At 42.5% G+C, this 27007-nt stretch overlaps 1 protein-coding gene across 2 annotated transcripts in view; it reads left to right on the forward strand.

The window, feature by feature from the left end:
- The window catches only part of RSU1 (Ras suppressor protein 1), a 170578-nt gene extending 143969 nt beyond the window's left edge, over positions 1-26609 (forward strand). For both annotated transcript variants that reach the window (XM_081143585.1, XM_081143586.1), the window contains one exon: positions 25776-26609. In XM_081143585.1, the coding sequence (XP_080999711.1) occupies positions 25776-25878 (103 nt within the window). In that variant the 3' untranslated portion in view covers positions 25879-26609. The remainder of the gene's footprint in view (positions 1-25775) is intronic.
- The last annotated feature ends 398 nt before the right edge of the window (positions 26610-27007 follow it).

Genomic DNA, 27007 nt, shown 5'->3' on the forward strand with positions numbered 1-27007 from the left:
CAGATAAGACTGTCTGGCAAAAACATGAGCTGCCCTTTAGGTCCTACTTGCAGACACAGCAGTGCAGTGAGTCCCCACTCATGAACCACTCAGTCCCGAGTCATTTCTCGGGAAAATTAACAGAGGCAAAGGCAAAAATATAAAAATGAACTGCACCGTTCCATGCAGAACAGGCTGTAGTTGAGGACACATTTCTGTATAAGGGACTATTTTGAAGTCTCTGAAATTATCCTCCAATTACACTTTGGTTGAATTTCCTGATACTTTTTCTTGCTTACAAGGTACGAGTGCAAGATGAGATGAATGGGAAGTTTAGAGAATTGTACTTATTAAATATCATTTCTCTTTGTCTCTTCCATCTTCTTCTTGATGATTTTAATTCTTACCATGCAGCAATTCAGTGACCTCTGTTCTCCCTCTCATGAGCCGGAGGGCAAAGCCCTCTGTGTCTGTGTTTAGAGACTCAGCGCCTCCAGTCTGGCCTAGTTCTGCTCAAGGGAAGCTGTGCTGTGGCAAAGCTTCACCTGGAACAGGTAGAGATTGGGAGCTTGGCTCTGCTGGAAGGGGGGAGAGGGTAGGGGCCAAGCCACCAGCATGAGCACCTGGATTTATTCATGAGTTTCCTCGTTCATTTAGTCACATACTCGTTCACACGCTAACTGGTTCACAGTAACTTGCTGAGTGTTAATAGAGTGTCAGAAACTGTACATCCATCATTGAGAAGAAGACGTGGGCCTCACCCTTGGGGTGCAATTCTCAACTGAGCATCGCAGCAACTATGACATCTCACACCAGCGACTTCCACAGAACAGAGGGGAGGGGAAGCACGTGGGCACCTGGACACGATTAAACTTTCCACACCCTAGTTTTTGAATATTAGAAAACTACACACTAACATCAACGTTTAATCAGTGGGTCTCTGGACATCATCAGCTTTGTGTGAGACCTTCTAGGTGATTTTGGGCAGAGTGACCCAGTCAGTGTGAAAAGAGTCTGAATCCAGTGTCCATCACAAAGGAAGGGTTCCAGTGCATGCATGGAGCCCTTCTCTGTGTTTCCATTATTGAATATTTTGTGTCACATGGTACAGAGGAATCAGTGTTTCCAGATCATTTTCTTGCTAATGGTTCTAGTGATATACCTTTGTTATTAAAGTAATGACATGATCTCCTGGAGCTACGATACTCAAGTATAGTCTTCTGAACCTGCAGCATTGGCATCACCTGGTAACTCCTCAGAACCACTGAATTAGACTTCACACATGCACAGGTTCCCTAGTGATTCCCGTGCGCGTGGAGGTTGGGGAGCTCTTCATGCCTAGCAGGTTCCCGAGAGAACCGTGGGCTGCAGGCAGAGGAACACACTGTCGCCCACGATCACAGTGTCAGTATCACTGTGACCAAGGGTGACAGTGTGGAGAGTGGGACACTCAAGGAGGAGTGAGGATGACCCAAACACATCTGTAAAACTTTCAACAATAAAGATAAATTTTTTTTTAAGTTAAAAATAAATAGGTAAAAAAAAACAACTGTAAAATAAAAATCTGTCTTCATGGGCTTTTTTATATAGTTGAGGAAGAAATGATCTTTATTCCTTTGGAAATAATTCTAGATTGTTTTGAAGTTGAAACAATAAACTCCAGTTAGTGAAAAGTAAGAATTAATAAAAAAGAGAAAATATGAAAATTTAGTTATAAAACAGACTTCTCAAGGCTCCATTTTAAGTTCACTGCAAGACTCCTAACCCCTTTATTTTCCCCCTAAAAATTCACATTTCCTATAAAACAACTCCAAAGTGAAAAATCATGCATGTCTTAGGAAATAATTACTCGTATTTGTTGCTAAGGAGAAATGCACAGCATGCAGCCACAGATGCCTTTCCTACCTGCCTCATGCGGCTGTTTCTTAAATGCACAACATTTTATATTAACATAAAGTAAAAAATGTAAAATTCCTTGCAATCAGTTTATTCTAACCACGAAGTGAAAATTGAAGCTTAGCTTAAAATTTAGAGGGAGATAAATTATGTGTTCAGTGAAGTTTTTAAGGTTTACATTGAAAAAACTAAGAATTATGTACAAAACATAAATGGATTATAATGTAAATCAAATCTGGTGTGAAATGTGAGAATGTAAGTGTGGTAATACATGTGTGTACATAATATGTTCTGATAGGAGGAAGACTATTACTAACTCTTCGATTTTGTAATGTGTTGATATTTTATAGCAGGTTTTTAAAGCATTTAAATGGCAGTGCTGCCAGGATTTCCAAAGCTCTCCATTCTAACTTCTAGGATCATGTTCTCTCTAATTAATGTAAAGTCAGCTTCATATATTGAGATGTTTAATCAATTGGCAGATTGCTGTCAATAAATATGTCTCTTAAGTGGTTTGTAATAGACAGGCTAATGAAGTACTCTCTGTGTGTGTCAGAGCTATTGGGAAAAACCTCTCTTCCTTCCGGGCGTCCTGCCATACATTGTGCGTCTCCCTCTGACACAAAGAACGGCCTTCAGCATCACTGCTCTGACCTGGGGTTGAGAATCTAGAGAGCCAGAAAGTGAACTTCCTTTTATACCAGTGGTTAGTCAAGCAACGCAAGATGGAAAAGGTAGTTACTGGTGATATGAATGATTTTAATAGTAACCAACGTTTCTTGAACAGTTACTGTGTGCAAGGCTCTAATTTCAATTACCTCACTCAGTCTTCACAGCAACCTCAGAGGAAGGGCAGTTTCTCAACCTCTCAGATCCTTTAGGTACCGATGTTTTTGTCAGGCCACTACTATCCTGAAACAAGTTGCATAGATAACACCACCTGTTCCACGTGTAATTTTTTTTAAAGCCATTGTAACTCCCGTTTTGGGTGTCTTGAAGAAGGAAACACTCACCAGCTCATCACTGATGCTCATATGCAGAGCTAGGAAAGTGCCCCTGCTTTCCTGTCAGAGTACACTGGGCCCTCTGCCCTCACATGCACCGCTGCGACCCGTGACTGACCGCCTTGGAAAGGACAATAACTTTTCTGTTTTGAGCTATTTTCCAGCTTAAAAATTCCAACTGCAGCCATCCCAAGAGCACATGAGGCCCAGACAGGCAGACCTGGAATATTGCATCTCAGGGCATCATGAGAGTAGGTGGGCGGCCAGCTGGTGGGGACACTCTGGACTCAGGGCACAGAAGCCTCTGTAGTGGACACTGGGGGAGAGAGCCTGCTTCCCACATCGAACCTCATCCACGTCCTCTGGGAAGCAGGGCAAGAAAGGCTTCCTTCAGCATGTATGGAAAGCTTATAGTAAAGGGGTACAGGTAACTAATTCTGCCTGAATTTCCCCAAGCTCCTGCACTTGTCTTTGTTTATTAATAAATACTGTGCAACTAATGTTCCCATCTGGCAGTGCGCAGAAAGGGGCATCAAAATGAAGTGGTGGTTATAGCTCTTAAATACTAATGAAGGTGAGACCTACTTGGCATGGTGTAAAGGTGGGTCTTTATTTTAGAGTTCTTAATTAAGAATTGCCAAGTGACTAATATTAATTAGGAAGCCAGCTGTATCCTTCAATTCTGTGGTATATTTCTTCTTAGGAACCTGCGAAGGGAGTAAGTCTAAGCCTCTTTTAATCAATCAGCCCATGAGCAATTATCTATTAAGTATACTCTGTGTCTCTGGGACCAGGCTATGTGGACAGAGATTTATAAGCTACAGTCTCTGCTTTCAGAATCTCCACCTAATTGAGGAGTGCACACCAGCAGAGCCAGGATTGCAGGACAGCGAGGTGAAAGCAGGCTCTGTGTCGCATGGGCTGTGTAAGAGAGTGGCAGTGCTGTGGGAGGGAGCTTTTTCAGACTACCTGGTGCCCGCTGTCCGCCAGGGTTGCAGGAGCCAGCCAGTGGAAGGGAAGGGAGGGTATCGTAGCCCCAGGTGTGGTGGGTGGACAAAAGCTGAGGAACCCCCAGCAGACTGGGAAGTTGGAGTTCAAAGGAAGGAACAGTGATCATGGGCAAAAATAGTGGGGATGACTAGAGTGGGCTCTGAAGAGAAAGGGCCAAGATTTGCAATATATAAGGAGCCATGGGCAACCCTCAGAGGTGGAAGGAAAGGGAGCAGGCCTGTTGGACCAGACAGGGAAGGAACGGGCGTCGTGCTGGTACACTCACCCCAGCTCTGCAGGGCCCAGTCTCTCCCCAGCTCTTGCTGAGTAGTTCTGTTGGTGCTGCTCATGCCTCCACACACATATTTTTGAATATGGCAGTATTTCCTACATGTTTTTGTGCTGGACACAGTACAGTAGCCACATACGAATATACTTTTAAGCTTCATCTACATTTATTAACACATTTCAATCACTTTCTTAAGTGTAGGTACTCAGCAGTACCATATATGAACCAATGATTTGTAGTATTTTCCAGTTTCCTATCATGGCCAGTCTCATCCTGTGAACATGGTGGCATTGAACGTGGAGTTGGGAATAGTGGCCAGTGGCACATAGGTCGGTATATTCTATTTCCAATGACCCAGGAGCTGCACATAACCTCAGGAGCATAGGAAATAATAAAACGTGTAAGGATAAGAGAGTGAGAAGCTTTTATGTTTGTTTTTTAGACAGGTTAATGTGTGTATAATTGATTCAAAATAATCTGCACATTCTTAAAATGTAATTTTTGAAAAACCCTCAAATGTGCCCTCCCATAGGGACTTAATCCCCTGAGCTCTAGAGGGTGGGGGGAATGGTTAAATCATGGACTCAATGCTGTCAGCTCTTTAATAAAATTATTCCTAGAATGAGGGGCTTCCTGTGAAGCACTTCCATATCTCTGTCCATGTGCCTATGCTCTAAGTCTCTTGACATTCGTATGTTAATATCCACTGAATTCTAGTTCCTTGAATCCCGAGCAATTGAAGATGGATTATACAAAGATGAAGTTGTAATATGCTTTCTTTCTACTTTGCCTGGTGAATGTTAATTTTCACAGTGTTTTTTTTCCCAAGCTCAAATTGCAGGTCAGTTTGCAGTTCTCTCTTAATTTCATCCTTAGAGGCTCAGATTGCTGACTTGTGTCTGTGGATTGACAGTTCTGTTAAAGCACCTGACAGAGTGCTGTGGGCCTTCTCCTGCAAGGGTCTTGATCCCAGGAGTCCGCAGCCCTCCATTCTCCCCCCCACTCCCCAGGGAGGCACTTCTTCCAGATCATCAAGGAGAGCTCTAAGTCAGGATCCTTAACTGTGAGCCTGAGCTCTGGTTGTTCACAAGCTTGCAGATTTAGACTCTTCTTAGGGGGCTGTTTGAGATGCGCTCCTCTCCTCAAACTCTGCCACTGACCTGCCTCTCTTCTCACATCTATTCTACAAGTGCTAATTTTCGTTCAGGTTGCACTGGTGTGTATGTGTGTAAACTCTCTCTAGTCTTGGTTTATAGACAGTCATTTTCAGTAAGTCCAGAAATCCAAAACAATCTCTTTACCCAAATAAGAAACTTCCCACTGAGGGTTTCCTGGAATCCTACCTGCTGCTGCTTTAGGTAAAGTCCTGATCAGTCTCCATCCTTGGAATGCTGCCTAATCCTGTGGCTCTCCAATCCTTGAATATTATTACAGACACGGTTCCCTTCAGAGAAGGAGAAACCTTGGGACTGGTGGACTCCTGCTTTTCTTTTTGTTTTGTAACTTGGAGAACTTTACTAACTTCCTGTCATCATCAGCCTCAGAGTGAATGTTAAATGGCTCCATATGAGTGGAATCTGTATACAATACAAAGTGAGAAACACTGTTTGTGGAGAGTGGTTTGGCCATGTCCAGATAGCCTCTATGTTGTTATAAGGTTAAATATTTTTCCTGAATTCACATCCTTAAATTTAGATTTAAAAGGAACTATAGATTTAAAAGGAACAATATTGCAATTAAGAAAAATACATACATAGTCATTAAAATGTAAAGCTTGCGTCACTCATCTCACAGAACACCTCTGAGGACCGTCACTTGGGGGAGATACTGTGTCAGAGGGGGCTGAGGTGAGGTGAGGGAAGCAGAGCCGTTTATCCCTGGCTTTGATATTCAAGCTTAATTTCACTTGTAAGTTTTGTCTATACCAGGATTTTTCAACCTCAGTACTATTGACCTTTAGAATAGACAGGTCTTTGTTGTTGGAGCCTGTCCTGTGCGTCGTAGCATGTTGTCAGTATCCTTGGCCTGTAACCACCGCGCAGTAGCACACCCCCAGGTGTGACAACCACAGGTGTGTCTGGACATTGCCAAAGGGCCCCTGGTGGAGAGCCATTGTGTAATGCCTTTACTACTGTGGTTGTTGTCTTAAATTGTTACTTTGTTAAGTGTGCTTGTTTAAAATATACTGCCATTTTTGAGACCATATTTTATAGCATTCTTGTGACTATACCTATAACTCCCCTGTCATAGGAAAATGGAAGTGGCCCTGGCCTCTCCTGAGACAGTCTTGGGGCACACCTCGTTTCTTCTCTGTAGAGGCCAATCCCTCTGCCCCCTACCTGTCAGTTCCCAGAGGTCTCCGTGGTGGATGGAAGACTGATCTTCCCTGCCCTCCTCACGTGTTTCTGCTTATGTGCAGATGTGCTTCATTTTAAGAAAATTCAGTGACAAGTGATTTTATTTACTATTTACATCAGTGGAGGTCTGCATTTTTGTGAGATACTACTTTAAATGTATTATCTTCTTTATTTTCGCAGAAGTCTGTTTTTTTGTTTTTTCCTGTGAGAAAAACTAAAGCTTAGGTGCAACAACTTGCCGAGAGCCACAGTGCTGAAGTTGCTTTTCTGTTAAAGGGGAATATTGGAAGCAGTGTGTCCCCAACAAAGAAATGTTTACATTAATTATGAAATGCAGTATGGATTCACAGGTACCCTGTCAGTAGTTTTGTTTATGATTATGTGGTAAATACCGATGCTGTACCTTTACTTTAAAATTATAAACCTAATGATAAAATTGTAAACTGTGATTATTTCTGCTTAAAAAATACTTTGGATGTAAACTTGAAAGAAATTACCAAGATACTATTAAAAGCTATGTTTAAGTAGGAGATATCTGAGTATCTAAATGGGTTCAAGTATGTTTCTATTTTTAAAAAAAACAAAATTTATAAGTTAAAAAACAGTGGAAGATATAGTTCAAATTACTGCTAGTTTCCTTTTCTTTATAATTCTAGCTAAGAAATGTCCATTTTTTGTACATATGTTTGGGGTCAGCATTCTTTCACAGTTGATTTGATTTCTGCTGTATCTCTGGGCAGAGGGCTGGCCAACCACCTCTTGTTGAAGGAAAGAAACACAGGATGCTTCGTTGGGGTACCGAGCCAGAATAATATATACTGATGAAAGCAGGCAGTGAGTCTGCTACGTCTGTTTTTGGTGGTGGTTTGTTGTTTTTTCATACAAATGCCTTGGGTGAGATTAAGCCTTACCTTCCAAAAGAAAGGGCAAGGTTGGTTTGCTCCTCATGACAACCGTTATTCATGTTGCTGCCACGGAGGGATGGTGATTGTGGACCGTGTCACCATCAGCTTTTTCACTAGTGAAGACTCAAAACTGGAGCCAACTTGATAAGACTGAAGCGAACACAGGGCATGCTCTGTTATATAAGCCAAACAGACGCTTGTTTGCCTGTAGGGTGCCTAGTACATTTTTTAAAAACTACATGGATGTTATCGCACGTGGGTGTTTTTTTTTCCGACATTCTTCCCTCAGTGTCTTTCTATTCATTTTTAATTTCTTAGCACTTCATAATAGACAGATGTGCTTTGGGTAACAATCGTGAACCTTGTGCTCAAGATTTGCTAAGCATCCGATATTTAATCCACATAACCACTGTGCTGGGTGATGGGGAGAATGCCCTTTTCATATGTGAGTAAGGTGACCACCTCTGTGGTTCCACATGGTGCTATATTCCATAGTGGTTCCTTCTGAATATGGGGTAAATCTATTGTACCATTTTAGGGAGCTGCTTTTTTTTTTTTTGGTGTGTATAGTTCTTGTTAAATACTATGTTCCTTAATATCTTTTAAAAACTTGTGAGGCTTTTTGCTTGTTGACTGTTTTCATGTGTTACATCTAATTTGAAATTGAGATTTTGGTTAAATAACTGCTCAGCATGGTTATTTCCCTTAAGTACAGAAGGACTTGGTTTTCCAGTGTTGTCCCTGTTCAAATTGGAGGGTGCATAAATCTCATCTCAGCTTTAAGGGAATTGCCCTCCTTACCCATAGTTTAACTCTTTTTTTCTGGACGTGGTTCTGTGCCTACCCTCCCCACAACTACACAGTTCCCAAGAAATATGACCTGTGTGAGATTGTTCTACATATGTTTGCATACACGTGATCTTCACATCCATCGATAGATGGTCTGCACTCACCAAGAGCACTGTCATGTCTGGAAAAGGTTTTTAAATGTTGTTTTTAAAGAGATGTAGACATTTTAATAACAGTTTCTCCTCAGCTTTTCTCTGAGGTGTCTCAGGAGAAAAGTACAGTAACAGAATATGGCATCACTGCAGTGTGCCTGTCTGAATACATTTCAGTCCGTTGAGCTATGGCTCCCTGAAAAGAGAGCATCCTCAGCCAAGTGTGCACTAAAAAGATACCAGGGTGGCAAGCCCAGACCGTTGGTGCCTGGAGGTATCATTTTCTTACTCTTACTATTTTAAATTATTCTCTGGCATCATGGCAAACAGGACCAGAGCTGTGGCCTTCATGAAAAGTAACAGTGCTCAGTATCAGGTGGGGATGGACTGAAGCCTCAGACCCAGGAAGCGTGGTAAAGCTGGCAAATGTTAGTGGCCAAATGTCCAACCCGTGTGTTCTCCACCAGCCTTTGTGCTGGTGGCCTGAGGCATGGCAGTGACGTGTTTTCTCCAAGGACTCACAACCTACTTACAAGCAATTCCAAGTGCTGGAGCACAGAGGCATATGGACATTTCACCCTCAGGCTTAATATACAACATGCAAAATGAATTTTTCACATTGGATTTTTAAAAATGGAAGAATTCCAGCTTTTCCTCACTGGTGTGCCTTTTGGAGTTAGTGCCCTTCAGAGCAGCTGGAGAGGGAATGACTGTAATGTAAGCAGAGCAGCGTTTGCAAGTGAGAGCCATGTGAGAGGCGAGGATGCTTTTGGAAACATGATTCTGGGTGTCAAATTGAACAGAGTCATTACTGAAGGAAAAATAACCAGAAACACATTGTTAATACTGTCTCGGATTTGGGCCTGGAGAACCATACTGTGAAATGAGGGGAAGATAAATAGAGAGAAAAATAGCAAATTAAGAGGACAAATAACCCGGGGGAAGGCGGGGTGCCTGCTGGCATTGGCGGAGAACATATAACCAGCGTCTGATGCATTTTCTTAAGATTCAGTGTGTTTGCAAATTGCTCCGTTGCATCCTAGCAGAATCTAATCCGAGGAACGAAGAGCTGACTAGTGAACATAGTTGCTTGAATTCCCTCAGTACCCCTGAAATATAACAGAGCAAGGAACAGTATAATGAGAAATAACAGAGAGAGTAGCTAGGGGCTTAACTTATGATCAGTGTTCATTACAACAAATGACACTCACTGCAGAGTTACCATAAAGATTATTGACTCTTATGTAATGTGGTTCCCATCTGAATAGATTCGGGAACAGCTTAGCATGTGAATGGGGGCGCTGAAGCCAGAGAGGGACAGAAGATGAGCTCAACGCCCTATTCATTTTTCCAGTTAGTACTAGCGAGCCTCCCATTCAGAGCCCTGGCCCGAGCGGAGACTGGACCTTATCCACAAAGACTCCATGTCTCCCTTGGGCACTGACCAGCATGTTATGTGAAGACCAGGCTCAGAAAGTGTGGTTCAACTTTACAAATTTATTTTGCAAGTGCAGTTGACATTCAATATTATAGTAGTTTCAGGAGTACAGCCCAGTGATCAGACATTTTTATGTACTTTACCAAGTGATCAACTAGATAAGAAAAGTGACTAAACTTGATATCCAAGTTTTATATCCACCTTATGTCCCCTGCCACTTTCTGTTTTCCTCAAGCATACATGGTATGGTGTTTAAAACTACCTCTTTGAAAAGAAACTGTCATTTATGTGATCTCATCCCCCTCGTGACTCTGTGAAGTATGTACTATTATTAACAGTCCCATTATCCAGATGAAAAAGTATGCCCAGAGAGGTTTAGGTCACCAAGGTTACCCAGCTGCTAATTATTATAGATGCACTTCAAGACTAGGTCTCTCCAACAGCCTGCCAGACATCTTAACTTCCACGTGGGTGCTGAGCATAGAGAGAGTCATGTTCTCCCCCCCTCTTTCTCTCCCCTCCTGCCCTCCCCCCCCCTCCTGGATTTTGAAATCAGACAAAGTAGGGCTTGGACCTTTACTTTTTCAATTGAGTTGAGATCCTACAAAAATGACGAAGTGACCTAACCTCTTTTAACAGTGGTTGTAATGAAAAAGAAAGTTTATGTTTAATGTGTGGCTAGACACAGCGCTAAGCTCTTTCCATGATTTCCTCATGCAGTCCTCCCAACTGTAAGCAGTGTAGGCCCGATTATAATTCCTGCTTTACAGGTTGAGAAACTGAGGCTTAGTGGGGCCCAGGCTGCACAGCCAGTGTTCAGGAGTCATACCAGCCTTGCGCATTGTGGGCAGTTTGCAAGTCAGCTCTGTAAAATGTCCTTCAGAAGAGCGCCCCTGGTGATATTGGCCACAGGTGATATTGGCCCTCAGCAATGTGGGAGATAGAAGCACAACAAGGGACCCCAACGAGGCTAGTGGGTGAGGAGCTGTGTTGTTGCAGGGAAAGAAGTAGTGGCATTTGGGAACAAGTCAACATTTGTCGAAAGAATAATGAAGGCACCTGTGGGAGCTCAGTAGTAGATGGGTCTTTGGATCTCCCCTTCCTTTAGTTTTCAGTTTTGTATTTATGAGTTTTATAGAAAAAAAAATACCTTGAGAAAGAAGGGGGAGTTTAAAAATACTGTTACCTCACTGTAGCCAACAGGTTTAATATATGTCCCTCATCTCTCCTAAGCCCCTTGTTCTCTTCCTTACAAAGGCTTGACGGTGATGTCTCACTTCATGGCCACCTGCGGTGATACTCTGGGCCTCCCTGCAGCCCCACCCCCAGATGCCCCAGCCCATCAGACAGAAATGGACAGGGGGATGGGGACAGAGCAGGAGAGGGTGGAGCACCAGAGCCCAGATTTAGTATTTGCCATGTCAGAAGGAGCACAGCTGGGTGACAGGGTCTCGCTTGCCTGGGAAATGGCAAAACTCATCAGTGCGCACAGCCTAGAACTGCTGCTTCTTGAACCCCTCGTAGTGAAAGCCTCCGGATAGTACACTCTGGCCAACTTCAAGCTGAGCACTTTGGGCTCTTATAGGTGTTTTTATGTTTTCTTGCTTTGGGGAAAGAGAGGGACTGACTATATTTTCCTCCAACCAAGAAGTGTTCATGGGCTTTAGGAGTTACTTGTATTGGCCTGGAGACCTTCCCAGGCTCATATTCAGAACTATTAAAAACAGTTAAAGATATTGGAAGGACCTCTAGGTAGGTGAAATTACTTTTATTAAAAATTATATGATATATATGTTCATCCTTCCTTTTCCTAAAGCACTGAAAGTAACCACGTGGCAAGAAAGAGTCCATCAGCTTTCAAAGAGTACACAGAGATGGCTCAATCCACCATATTCCAATGGTCTCTGTCTGTGTTGTGCAGTATGGTAACTGCCCAGCAACCTGTGGCTCTTGAGCTCTTGAATTTTACCTTGTCTGATTGGGATGTGCCTTACCAGTAAAATACTCACCAGATTTCAGACGCTTAATACAAAAAAATTATTACATTTGTATGACATGCTTACTAAGTCATTTATCTTTCAATTAAGGATAAAGTTGATAATTATTTATATTAGTTTCATGTTGAAATGATCATATTTTGGATATACTGGGTTAAATAAAATATATTATTAAAGTTCATTTCATCTGTCTTTACTTTTTAAATGTGGCTACTAGAAAATGTAAAGTTACATTTATAGATCTCATATTTTGGACAGAGCTATTCTATAGATATGTGAAAGTATGTAATATGTTCCTATAAATTGGAAGTACTAATATGTCTTTTTAAAATAAGATTTAAAAAATAACTTTTTGAAATATTTATGAGGGGAAATTAATTCACTGTAAGTTTTCAATATAGCAGGCGGTACTTACTAATAAGAGGGGCTTGTTTTACCATTCTCAGGAAAATATGATGGGCAGAAATCTTCTTGATTATTAATAGTCATTCGGGGAGATTATTTTCCCATGAAAACATAGGTCCACTTGAGTCAGTAATTACAGAACATGGCTTGTTAATATTTGAGAGAGCTACTTTGCATGTGCTCCCTCTGTGATTTCTCGCCCAGATGTTGTCCTGTCGGCCACCTCATGACCACACCCACTGGATGTACTGGAAACCATAACAAAAGGGATCCACACAATACTCTGGTTCTCTGGCATCTCCACCTCATGCTTTGACTTTCACCTCACTCTCTCCATCTGTATTTAGATGCTCTAACACCTTCCAGGAGCTTTTGTGGGTGAGATTCCTAGATGAAACACTTGAGATTCTTGGATGAAAAGGTCTGTTGTGACAAGCTTTAGCTCTTCTCTCCCTACCCACAGCCACAGTTTTGCTCTGAGTCGACAAGGCCTGAGGGGAGCATCAAATAACTAAGGCTTGAGACCAGAGAGAGTCAGACCCTCCACTTGATGCATTCCCAGGGTCCCCACCAAGATTTATTGCTAATGCACAGAATCCTCTAATATATCGTTTTTATATCAGATATAAACCACACACATCTTAGTTTTTAACCTTTTTTCATTTGAAGACTATACATTTCTGAGACTCTTAAAAATCTGATTTTAAAAAACTAGGAAATGAATTACATATAAAAGGGCTGAAAATATTTTTTAAATCCTTAATTACTTTGGGAGTATGTTTTTTCCACAAAATTAAGAAAACATGAAAGTGAAGCTAAAGGAAGGGTGGGATCCAAAGACTTGTCCCCTATGGAGCTCTCACAGATGTCCTCTCCATGACTCTTTGGACAGCTGTTGGCTTATTCCCAAATACCACTTTACTCCTTTGCCCATGAAAGCCTGGCTCCTCCCATTCTGCCAGTCTCTCTGTACCGTTGGCCAGTAGTTCAGTGATTGAGATCAGGAATGGTGGGAAGGCACAAATCAACTTGATGTGCTGTGTCCCAGGGATGGGGTTTGGCACTGCAGAGAGAGCCCAGCTTACGTGAGGGACTTAGCTTTGCGGGGAAATGACAAGAGGTCATGAATGGATTTTACCTGTAGCTGCTTCTTCCTGATATCCACCTGGTGAGAGTCTTCTGGCCAGAGCACTGTATGGATAAGTTCACCTGTAGGTAGATGGATGCTTTTTTGGTTTTGCTTAGTAAGTTTATTTATTTATCTCTTTGCTCTGTCTATAAGTGAAATGTGACTCACCTCATAGAAAATCCATGGAGAAGAGGGAGAAGCAAGTGATACAGTGCTGTCTAAAATCTTAGGCATCATGCCTTAATCTAACCAGAACATAGAAAGAACCTTAGAGATGCGAGCCCTGTAAGGTTTCAATTAACATGGTTTTGCTTAAGGGTAAACGAGTTGACATAAGCGTAGTGCTGTACAAGTTTTATATGTAAAGTGTTCAAGCTCTATTCACGTGCCCAGCTCCGACCAGGTTGAGGCCATTGTCTGGAGTGCTGTAAGTGGGTGCAGGCTGATACAAGCACCCAGTCAGTGTGTGAGGGCGAGTGGCGGCACATGTGCTAGACAGTTACCACCCGTGTAAGTCCACATGCCTCATTTTCTGACTAGGGAAACACAGATTGTGGATTAATTCCAAAGCCTTCTGAGTCTCATTCAGTGTTATTTGCCCCGCACTCTGGAACTTGTAGGTTTGTACTTAAAGAGATGTCTAGCTTTCCACTGAAATCATCAAGTTACTTGGACTGAGAGGGAAGTATGCTCCCAGGAGAGGTGTCTAAATTGTTAGCCACAGACAGGAGGAAGAAGAGGAGGAGAGGTAATACCTCTGTATTTTACCATTTGTCCTTATCTGAAAAACAGTAGGAGAAGCAAAGCCTTCTCTATTTAAACACTGGTATTTCTATTTTTGTGACACCAACTCTGCATATGTGATATCATTTATATCTAGAGCCACAGGACAAATATGCACCCCACAGGGTTTCTTTGATTCATGTGATATTGTGTAAGATTTAAATGAGTTAATATATAGAAAACTCCACAGTAGCTATGTAGAAATGCTACTGTGTAGTCAGTTCTACCTTAGTTTTGCTGTTGTGATTACTAGCTTAATAATTTTAGAGGTTGTAAACAACCTGGAGCCATTCATGAAGGAATCATGTGTGACCAGAAAGACTCTAATATATCCATAATAAAAATTGATTCTGATTTTTAATTTGTCCAAAGGAAAAGAAAAAACCCACTGGTTTTATGATGTTCATTTTAATTCTCTTATATAAGCCATTACTATCTTCAGCTAGTTCTTACTAATATCAGATATCGTTAACATTCAACAAAAGCCCATTGTACCTTAAAGGAATTTAATAGAAAACCTGGGCACAATACTGTGAAAGAGAACCTCCATGAGAGGATGACAGGCTGGGCTCCCAGCAGCCTCACTAAGTGGTGCCATGATACATTTACTGCATTTACCCACGGCCTTCCAGACTCAGAACCCTAAAGAGTCCACCAAAAAACTACTAGATTTAATAAATAAATTCGACAAAGTAGCAGAATACAAAATTAACATCCAGAAATCATTGGCATTTTTATATACCAATAATGAACTCTCAGAAAGAGAAACTAAAAAAAAATCCCATTTACCATTGCAACAAAAATAATAAGACATCTGGGAATAAACTTAACCAAGGAGGTAAAAGACCTGTACTCAGAAAACTACAGGACACTGAAAAAGAAATAGAGAGAGATACAAACACATGGAAGAATATACCTTGTTCATGGATTGGTAGAATTAACATCATTAAAATGTCCATACTACCCAAAGCAATCTACAGATTCAGTGCAATCCCTACTAAAATGCCATTGATATATTTCACAGGTCTAAATCAAACACTCCAAAAATTTATATGGAACCAAAAAAGACCCCACATAGCTTCAGCAATCTTGAGAAAGAAGAACAAAGTTGGAGGAATCAAAATACCAGATATCAAACTATACTACAAAGCCACTGTAATCAAAACAGCCTGGTAATGGCACAGGAACAGGCATATAGACCAGTGGAACAGAATCGAGACCCCAGAAATCAACCAACACCAATATGGTCAATTAATATTTGACAAAGGAGACAAGAGCATACCATGGATTAAAGATAGTTTCTTCAGTATATGGTGTTGGGAAAATTGGACAGGTACATGCAATAAAATGAAACTAGACAACCAACTTACACCATACATAAGAATAAACTCAAAATGGATAAAAGATTTAATTACGAGTCACGAAACCATAAAAGTCCTAGAAGAAACCATAGGCAGCAAAATCTCAGACATCTCTCGTAACAGGATTTTCGCTGATATATCTCCTAGGGCAAGGGAAACAAAGAAAAAATAAACAAATGGGACTACAACCTCAAACTAAAAAGCTGCACAACAAAAGAAACCACAGAATGCAAAGGGAACCCAATGTATAGGAGAACATATTAGCCCGTGATATACCTGATAAGGGGTTAATTTTCAAAGTATACAAAGAACTCATACAACTCAACACCAAAAAGACAAACAATCCAGTTAAAAAATAGGCAAAGGATGTGAAAGACACTTCTTCAAAGAGGGCATGCAAATGGCCAATAGGCATATGAAAAAATGCTCAGTGCCACTAATGATCAGAGAGATGCAAATCCAAATGACAATGAGGTACCACCTCACACCTGTCAGAATGGCTCCATCAATAGATCAACAAACAACAAGGGTTGGCGAGGGCGTGGAGAAAAGGAAACCTTGAGTACACTGCTGGTGGGAATGCAGACTGGTGCAGCCACTGTGGAAAACAGTATAGAGTTTCCTCAAAAAATTAAATATGGAACTGCCATTTGACCCAACAATCCCACTTCTGGGAATATGTCCTAAGAAATCCCAAATACCAACCAGAAAGAACTTATGCACCCCTATGTTTATAGCGGTGTTATTTACCTTAGCTAAGATCTGGAAACAGCCCAAGTGCCCATTAGTAGGTGAGTGGATAAAAAAGCTGTGGGACATTCACACCATGGAATACTATGCAGCTGTAAAAAAAGAAGGAACTCTTACCCTTGCAACATCATGGAGGGACCTGGAGATTATTTTGCTAAGTAAAATAAGCCAGTGAGAGAAAGACAAATATCAATGATCTCACTTATCTGTGGAATCTAATGAACAAAATAAACTGACAAACAAAATAGATCCAGAAGCATGGATGCGTGGAACAGACTGACAGATCTCAGAGCTGAGGGGTGTGGAGGGGATGGGAAGAGATTAACCAAAGAACTCAGTACATATATGCATAGCCCATGGACACAGACAGTAGTGTGGGGAAGGCCTGGGATGGGTGGGGACTGGATGGAGGGGAGCAAAGGTGAGGAAAATGGGGATATCTGTAATACTGTCAACAATAAATAAAAATTTTAAATAAAAGAATAAATAAATTCAAATATTGGGTAGTGCCTTACTCTTGCCCCAGCTGTCCTATCTCTGCAGCCAAGTATGTATTGGCAGGATGTGAAATTTAAAGTGGGTTATATGATATGGACAAAAGCAGTAATTTGTGATTATATAGTATTAACATCCAGCTGTCGATGTTAAAGGACCTATTAGGTAATTATTATTTAACTTTTATGAGACAGATTCAAGTTAGTGAATTTTAAAATAGTGGTTTTATTTTTAGGAATCATTTTTGAAGGCGGCAAATACAAATATAAAAATCATTTTTCACTTTCTCATATTTATCAATGTGTTTGTATATCTGTGTATTACAAATGCATTGAAACATACACGGTTGGATCTTTTTTAAAATCTCTACAGATGCAAGTACTAGGTCACAAAATAATTATGTTTATAAATAATATTCTTTAATCTCCCGATATGAAATCTATTAAGGAAGTAGCTTGTTTAGGAACTTAAAAAATCTCTTAGACTTGTTTTCTTTTGCCTTTAGTTTATTCTGGAAATTGCAACATTTAGCACTTTGCAGTTTAATTTAAAAGGATTACCTATCTTCTTAACCGCTTAAGCAGGGAAGCAAGTTGCAGTTATTGATTTTTCTCTGCATGTATTCCATGGAAGCTGTATTTGCTCCTTCCCCAGGGACCATACCTCTGAACTGCATGCTTGCTGGTGACAGCTCGGACCTCTGATACATAACCAAAGACCTTGCCTAATATCCTTGCAACTGCTCGGGGAATTTTTATTAAGTAAAAGCATCATTAAAGTAGACAGGATGATGAAGTTTAATGAGCATCTTTTGTGCATGAGATTGTTAGTTTTGATCTGCCAGAATCCTTGTTTCTCCCCTTTTTCAGTGGGTCAGATAGCGAGTCTAGAATGTATGGCCTATTTTAAAATCTGCTTTATGTTTTGTGTTTTCATATAGCTTAATGTCTGTTGTAAGCCAGCTATAAAATTTTTTTGGCTATTTATATGATGCTCTTGGCACATGAATGTTTATACATTTTTTTTATTGTGTGTTGGTGATGGAGAGCAGTGAGGGTTATAATGGGAAATGTAAATGTTAAAGACAGGTATTGCCATTAGTGAATTACATGGAACCGTCTCTTGGAGGTTTGATCTCCAAAAATCATTGCCTTTTGAATTAATGAGACTTCTAATGAGAATATGCTGTTAATTTTTTTTCCTTTAAGACTCAGCAGTTTATGTGCTAAGGTTCTCACCAGCCCCTCATAGCTTCTAGATGGGATAAATAAAGTTATTACAAATGCTTATTAATAACCTCAGCTTCACACTTTGTCCACAGATTTATTTGTGGATATTTTAAATTTAACATCCTACCATAAGATTACAGATTATAAACAAAAGTATTTCTCTTCATTATTGTCACTGGCCATGTACTTAGACTTTAAAATTGGTTCTTTTCCTGTTCTGTATAAGGACTCTCCATGGAAACCCCCCAAACAGCAGGAGGGAGGCAGATGATGTGAACACGTGACTTAAGAACAGCATATTGTACCTCTCACATACCTGGCATTCTGAAACACAATATTTACCTAGCACACATGTGCTTCTAGCAGTGCCTGAGTCTATAGAATACGAAAGTGGAGTCCGCCTTCAAAAGAATGGATAGCTTATTAGGAAGACAAAACAGAAATCCACAAAGATGGGAGACAAGATAATTTGGTGAAAAAGAGTTTGATCTTTGGGAGTGATTGCCTGGGTTGGATCAAGGCCTAAACCTGCTAAGCCTCAGTTTCCTCATTTGAAAAATGAAGACAGTAAAAGCCCCTACTTCACTGGGTTGTTGTGACAGTGAATTCCGAACGAATGGCAGGCATATTTTAATGTGTCGCCATAAAGGCACTCTGCTGGTACTTCGAAATAACAAGCCAGGAGCAGGAATCGCTTTAGGGATCATCAAGGACTTAATGGTAAAATCCTGATAAATCCCACAATATTTTGTGAAGACAGAAATTGGGGGTGCGGGGAGGTGGAGGGGGCTGTGAAAAACCTAAAAATATGAAAGATCTGAATTACAGAAAGAACTCAGGCAGGCATTCCAAGAAATAGTAACACAGATCAGCAAAAACATACCAAAAGGAATGCAGGCGGAGAGGACAGGCCTAATCCCAGGCCTTGGGTGGATTGAGCCCTAGCACTTCAGTGAACCGAAGCCAGTCTGAGTGTCAAATATGCCTGAGAGGCAAACGTGCAAATATTCCATTTGCCAGCTAAGGTAATAGATATACTAGAAAGAGATATGACTCTAAGTTTACTCAGTGAATACACGGCAGAACTCACACACTTTGTCCATCTTTCCTGCACTCCACACTGCCTGCCTCCAGACCTTACTATAGTCAGGTATGTTAGTGAGCAGAGATGAGCTTGGGTAAGTTAAGTGCGACATGGCATGTTCTGTGGCAGCTGTGTGCCACGTTCCAGGCTGAGTACTTGATCCTGTGGGCAGTGGATGCTTCTTTTCATGAGTAAACCAAGGAGAGATTATTCTGTCACTTGTGTGTACGACACACTAGAGGGGGGAATGGATTGGCATCAAGGGGACAGAAAAGGGACCCATTATAATAACCTGTTGGCCATTGATGGGGCTGGAAAAGAGAACGGTAAGGTCATGGGATGATGGAAATAAGAATACGTACCTTAAAGCAACTAATTAATCCACTGAGTTGTGAGTCTTTTGAGAAGCTAATGAAAACTGTTCCCCTCCTGCTGAAAAATTCAGCTTACCATGGAGTTTCAGATACTTTCCTTGTCCCGGGCTAAGAATGTCTTTTGTAGAGGAAGTGCCAGACAAACTTGATTCATGTGGTGACCGAAAAAAGAGGCAGACATCAAAATGGCTTCAGTGACTTTCAGTTTTGATCTTGAATGTCTGGAGACAGAGGGACAGACTGTGGAAGTCGGGTAGAGAGCTGCTCTAGGCTTTGTTTGGGTTTTAGAGCAAAGTGTTCAAGTGGGAACAAGGCACAGCAGGGGTTGAGGGTGGCAGTGACTTGGAGGGCTGCTGCTCAGAGATAATCATTGAAGCTATAAAATTAGATGATTGTTCTGGGGAAGAGGACGTGACGAGATAAATGCAGAAACAGAAGATCAAAGAAGTATCCAGAGAGAGACTAACCAGGATAGTGCATTGCAACCAAGGGAGGCAATTTTCAGAGGGAATGGGGTGCTCCACACTGGTCTTCATTGCTTCAGCCAAGAAGGGATTGAGGGTCTGCAAGAGATCCTTGGATCCAACAGAAACAGTAAGACGTATGAATCTTTTCCTAAAATTGAAGATGAGCATAGTAAATAAAATTTACCTGTCAATAATAGAAAAGCATGAGTATTATCCTGCTTAAATAATATTTGTTGCAAAATTTATTCTGATTCCGGCATGCTGGAATTTTCTGCCGTGCAGGCTTAGATGTCCATAGGCAGGACTGCTCAGTTACATGGAGCTTAAAGTGGCCAGTGTGCCAGCTACTTTCCCAGGATATCTCTGAAGGGATCAGTCTGATGACCCCAGTGGTCCCAAATCATTTCATGTTGATTCCTCTAGTGCTGGTCTTTGGCAGGGAGTCTTCAGGCGACTGCTCAGGGCAGGGCCCATCCGAAAGGGACAGATGGAGAGCTTCCTGGCTCACTCATGTCCCACCACAAGGGCATCCACATGCATCTTGCCTTCCATATTCTCTTCAGCGACAAAAGCCTATTTATCACACCCTAAACTTCATTGATCCCTTTCTGTCACTTTAGATTGTTTTTGTGGCCTTTTTCCCCTCCTTAATCACCTCCCATTATTGTCTAGAAACCTCAGATTTCAGAGGAGAGATTTTCTAGGTCTCTGTGCTATAGTTTCCCTTCATTTTCTGGGTTGAACAGTTTGCCCACTGGTGGCAGCTGCCCCATTGGTGACCTTGAACCAGGTTCCCTTTGTCCACACTCTCAAGCTGGATTTCATTGCCCACCAGAACCCCTGAAAAGGGAGCTGGTGGCAGAGCAGCGCTCCTGGCTGCGCTCTGTGCATGGAGGCAGTGTCTGAGAAGTGGAAGGAACTGGCCATCTTGGCCCGAGTCACATACCTTCGTAACAGGTCAAGGTGGCAGTAGCCATCCTGGAACACCTGTTATGTGCCTGAACAGACAAGACCTTTTCCATGTCTGAGTTAATCTCCAAAGGCCTGTGAGGTAGATGGCAATTGTTATCCTCATTTTGCAAATGTGGACATCAGACTGGCAAGTCAGGCCCTTGCCCAAAGTCACGTGTCATCCAAGCAGGGTGCAGGATGAGAGGTGAGTGAAGTCTGGGACTGTTCTCTTGGGATCCTCAGGGAGGGTGTGGGACGAGTGCCACCTGGGCAGAGTGCTGAGGGGTGTGCTAGTCTGGGAGGTGCCTTGCTTTGGGCCTCAGGGATTTGGGGGATTTTCCCAAGTGGAGGAGGCAGAAGGGACAGGTGCGGCAACTGTAATCACCAAGGCCACGGGAACTTTTGAGAGGAGGGTATGGGGTAGTCAGGAGGGCAGAAATCCATCCCAAAGGCTGTGGGCTGTATTAGTCATGTTTTTTATTTTCTATATTTTATGAGGCTTTGACATGTAGGAGCCATGCTGGCTAGGGAGAGACTGCCTTTCCCAGGGCTAGTGAACTCCTAGAGACAGCAGACAACATCCCTGCCTTTCACATACAAGCCAACCGCTCCAAAGCCCATACCCCCAACCACCTCCTTTATCTAAAGCACACACACAAAGACATTTCCCCTCTTCCCGGTACCAGACAACTAGAGACCATCCCTGTGGTGTAGAGGTCACTGAAATTACTCAAATTCACCAATTCTAAACTCTCTGAAACTTGCCTCCTCTGCCTTACCCATTTCTTTCCATGAAACCACCTTAAGGCTCCGGGTCCTGCTCTCTCCTACACTCCTTCTGCCTCCTGACCACCCTGGTACTTCCCCACGGCTCGGCATGGTGTGGTGTGTCCCTTCTCTCAGGATCTGCACATGATAAAACTTCTTTCAGTGGCATTGACCTCTCTGTATCATTACTCATTAATCTTCCATGACCCCCTATAAATTATTCCCAGATACTTTCAAAGCATGACCCATGAGTGCTAGCTTCGGAGAACGGAGGGGGCCAGAACCATCCAGTCTAACTATAGCAGAGAGGGGACAATTTGCCACCCCATTTCCTTGCTTCTGGTAGAAGCAGTAGCCATTGTTCCTTCGGGCACACTTTGTGTCCATTCTGAAACTTAGGTTTTAACTTTTCCTTCCTTCTTTTCAATGACCTGCTACTCTAAAAAGTTCCTATTTTTTTTCTGCTGAAATTAAGCAGCATCTTCCTGATAGGCTGCCCTGTGTATGGCCCAGACGGTTTCACTTACTGTATGAGTTCTCTATTGCTGCTGTGACAAATGACCACGAACTTGGTGTTTGAAAACAAAATGAATGTATTATCTTACAGTCTGGAGGTCAGAAGTCTGAAGCCAAGGTGTCCACAGGGTTGCTTTCTCTGGAGGCTTTAGGGGAGAATGCATTTCCTTGCCTTTCCAGCTTCTGAAAGCCACCTACATTCCTTGGGTGGTAGCCCCTTCCTCCATCCTCAAAGCCAGCAAAGTCACAGGCTCAAAACTCTGTCTAACCCTGACCCTCCTGCTTCCATCTAAGACTCTTGTTATTCCCTTGGGTCTACCCAGAAAATCCAGGTTAATCTTTCTAGCTCAAGATCCTTAACTTCATCACCTCTGCAAAGTCTCTTCTGCAATGCAGTGTATTCACAGGTTTCAGGGATTAGGATGTGGACGTTTGGGGCCATTATTCTGTCTACCACGCTTCCCAAATGGAGGCCCACGGCTAATCACTGGTAGGGCCAGGAATGGAGTCTGAGGCTTTAGACCCTGAAACACTTGTCCTTGTTGCTCCGCCACAGTGATGTCTCCATGTGGGACTGGCTGCTGAGTAAAGCGGCGACTTGCATCTGCCCACAAAGCCGGAGGAGTGAAAGGATCACGCAGAGAAGGAAGGGCAGTGTCATCCCGTCTCTGCGGTGACTCACCGAGGAAGTGGGGCGCTGCTTTTAGCTCTGCCTTAGTTGCTTTCTTCAAAGAGGATTCAGACCTTTCTTCCAGAGATGCTTGGGGATTTGGCATTGATAGAAAACACCTTGTTGTTTTTTTCAGAGGAAAAAGCCCGTAAGAAGTAATCATATAATTATCTGTATTTAATCACTCTGACTATAACCCACGTCAGTCCTATTTTTCAGCAGGCATTTGCTGGCCACTTGCAATAGGCTTGTCATGGTGCTGGCTCTTTTAACCACCACGGCCACCCTGTGAGGAAAACCACATTGTTGTTTGTTTACACGTGGAGAAACTGAGGCATGGTGGGGGTAAGAGATGCTAACCTTTTGCCCAGAGTCAACAACTAGGAAGCGGCAAAACTAGGACTTAAACATCAAGTTCGGAACTGCTGTCCATCTGGCCCTTTGCAGTGACTTGCTGTGCAGCCCGGGAAGTTCAGGCACACAGTGGGGTCTGTACATAAAAAGGCAGGAATGGAAACTGGAACATTCCAGTTCCTTCCTAAAAGGAGGAGCCTTGCTGAGTCCCAAGAGCTTCTGCACCCCCTTCTGAAATGACTTTGCTAAACGACCACCGTCAGGGCCCAGGTAACCCTTGCCCCTTCTGGGAAGCCTTCCAGGCCTACTAGCAGGACCTTGTCAAATCTTCTCTTTCCTCTGACCTCACGTTGTCAGTACCACTTCCTAGCACCTAAGTGCTGCTGCATTTCTGAGTGAGGAGCCGCGGCATTGTATTCGTGCAGATTTTTGTTACCCTTAAAGTTTGATGTTGTCTATGAGTAGGAACATGTATTTTTTTTTTTCCCCTTATGGGAATAAGGACTTGGAAAATAGAGGAAAGCTGCATGAAGCTGTGGGAAAGCTGGATAACTGAAGCTCCCAGGGCCATGTGAATGCACAGAGCAGGCTCAGATCTTTGCTTTGTGCCCAGTGAGAGGAGCTGGAGTATCTATCTCACTGAGCACTGAGCCCTGAGCCCTGAGCTTGAGGAAAGCAGCCTTCTAGGAGGAGAAGGAGGGAGGGCTGGTGGTCCATAAGAGTGTTTCGTGAGTGGTGATCAAGGACTATGACCAACAACTCTGCTGTGGCTCAGGGTTTCCTCTACCTGTTGGAGGCATCTGGGAGAGATGCTGGAGGGGTGAGAGAAAGGGGTGCACAGGTTGCCCCCCAGATATTACAGGATAATCTTCCCATCTCAAGATCTTTAATCACCTCTGCAGAATCCCTTTGCCATGTAAGGTGACACTCATAGGTTCTGGGGATTGGGACAGGGACATCACTAGGCTGAGGTGGCCACGGCAGTAAAGCTGGACTAGGTGGACTTGCCTGTTTGCCTAAACCAGTGGTTCTTCATCTGGATCCAGGGCCTCTGGTGTCCATGACGGAGACTTCAGGGAAACCAGTGGCCCTTTTTAAAGTGTGAGGGAGAGGGGCAAATATGGGTTTAAAGATCTGTTTTCCAAGTTCTCTGGAGGAAGAAGTTTTTCCCGAGGAGGCACAGGGTGGCCCACTGTTGGGTTGGGTGGGCCTGGGCCTCTCTCTTTGTTAGATTTAGCAAAATGTCTAAGCACTTCCAGAAGTTGAAAGCTAATTTACAGGTTCAATTGTTAGCTGTCCGGGACATGGGGTACCCCTTCAACCCAAGAGATTGCCCTCCGCTGTACCTGGAGAGCATCCCAGCACCTGGCTGGATGTACGTGCTCCAGCTTCTGGTCTCTCTGCTGCCAGCTCCAGACTGTATTCTAAGGCCCTGGGAACAGAGACCTGTCTTCAGATCACTGTTGGTGGAACCTCCTCAGGCTGCTTTTAAGGAGACACTTGGAAGCCTCTGGAGAAGATAGAAAACAGGATCACCTACCAAAACCGTGGTGTCCAGCTTTCTCTAAGCACTCAATCAGGTGACCAACTTTGTGTGCCAGGTCCACCCCTCAAGCCTTCAACCAGTGTCATCAAGAGAGCAGTGCATGCCAAGTAGCTCTGCACTGTGTGCTGGCAAAATGCGAGCGTCAGGGAGGATGTCACTTTCTCGAGTGGGCCTTAGAACAAGGGAGGACTTGTATGGGGAAGTCAGTCCTTGTGTCCACGCCCTTCAGTTGGCACAAGTCAGTTGCAACAAGCAGAGTCAGGCAATGCCTTTCCTCCACAGAAACAGGCACCCACCGGGCTCCTAGGGACACAGTTATGTCAATAAGGGGAGTTGAGGTTGAGCTGTGTTTATTTTAGGATGCCTTTTAATTCAGTTTAATCAAAATTACTCATAAATTATTGAGTAATTACTGTCTGCTGTTCAGTTCAATCCTCTCAGCCACAGAGCTAGTTTGCTCTGCAAAGGATGCCATCTACCGTAATTGTAGGGTACCCTGTCAACATTTAATCAGCAGTACTTATTAATGTGACATTGATGTGTGGTTCCCACCCCAGCGCTATCAATCAGGCCTGAGCAGCCAGCGTGGGCTCGGACACCATTGCTCTCTGTCACATTACCCAGCCCCTGGGCTCTCGGGCCAGGCACGATGCTCGCTTTTCACTAAATGGACACTCTATCTTTTCAGTTCTACCCAGTTTTTGTCACTGTCGACTTAAACGCTCACGGCCTTCGGAGCTTCAGTCTGGAAGGTCTGGGCCAAGCATTATCAGTCCTCACAGTCCTGTGTCGCTCCCTTCGGTGTTTGCGCACTCGGCCAAATGACTGCGAAATTCCAAGAGATGTGTCCAGAATTGGGCCTCCTGGAGTGCTGTGTGTGTGTGTGTGTGTGTGTGTGTGTGTGTGTGTGAATTCTTAATACTTAAATACAATGTATGACCCAGAGAAAGCAGAAGTTGATCTTTGTTCTTTTTTATTTTCTGGCGTACTGAGTATTCCTGAGATGAATCTGTTGTTTAAAGCTCTACCAATAGAATCGTGTCTTGTGCCGTAAGGTATATCTCACAGTTTCTCCCTCTCTCTCTCTCTCTTTTCAGTCTCTACGGCAGACACATGCAGGCAAATCCGGAACCACCGAAGAAAAATAATGACAAATCCAAAAAGATCAGCCGGAAACCCCTGGCGGCCAAGAATAAATAAGGGGTTGGCATGGCCTGGACTTGCAGTTGCTTTTCTCATTATTGCTTCTGTTCTCTCTTGCTCTGTCCCACAAATAATCACAGTTAGCCCTTGAACACGGATTTGAACTGAGCGGGTCCACTTATATGCAGAATTTCTTCAATAAATACTATAAATGTATTTTTCTTACGATTTTCTTAATGAGATTTTTTTTCTTTAACTTTATTATAAGAATACAGTATATAATACACATGCCATATAGAATATGTGTTAATAAACTGTTTATGTTATCAGTAAGGCCTGGTCAATAGTAGGTTATTAGTATTAAGTTTTGGGGGAGTCAGAAGTTACACCTGGATTTTCAGCTGCTTGAGGATTGTGGGGGTTGGCACTTTCCTTCCTAGTGCTTACCACCTTACCTTTTAATTTATTTTGGTAGGTGGAAGATTTTTATAAGTTCTTAAAACCATTTCCATTTGTTTCCTTAAAATTACCAAGGCAGGAAACAAAGCTCTAATTCAACTGCAAATTCCATAGTAAGCACAGGTTTCAGTTCCCTGAATAGATGTTCACAAAGCTGCTTATTTTCCAAAGAATAATTAAATCATGTAATCATTTAAATGTCACAGTTAACACTGTTCACTCTTCTGTTTATTCACATAACTTATTCTTTTGCTTTATTAAAAATGTTCCTTCACCACCGAGAGATTATGTTAACTTACAGATGATTTTAATAAAATCTTGAATTTGTATCACGTGTTGCTTCTTGAATAATGAACAATCTGACTTTGAGTGTATACACCTTTTTCCCCCAACATTTTCTTGTCCACTTTTATTGGGTATAAATAATAAACTCTGAAACTTTCCATGAAATAAATACAAAATTGGAGCTAGTTTCTTCTCACATTGATTTGTCAGGTTTTGTTTTTTTTTCTTTGAAGACTGATGCTAATTTAGGAAGGAGCAGAAAAACAGATCTCTGGGAGATTCTGCCAAAGAAATTTTGGAAAGGAGCATTTCTTAGCTGAAGAAATGGTGACAAATGGTGACTTCTGCCCATGGCTGGTAGTCAAGAGCTGTGAAACAGAGAAAGGAAAAAACTCAAGTATGTTTCTTGTCACTGCAGAAAATCAGCTCATGTCAAAGCATT

This window comes from Miniopterus schreibersii (assembly GCF_964146895.1).
Source record: "Miniopterus schreibersii genome assembly, chromosome: 1".
Classification (NCBI taxonomy): domain Eukaryota; kingdom Metazoa; phylum Chordata; class Mammalia; order Chiroptera; family Miniopteridae; genus Miniopterus; species Miniopterus schreibersii.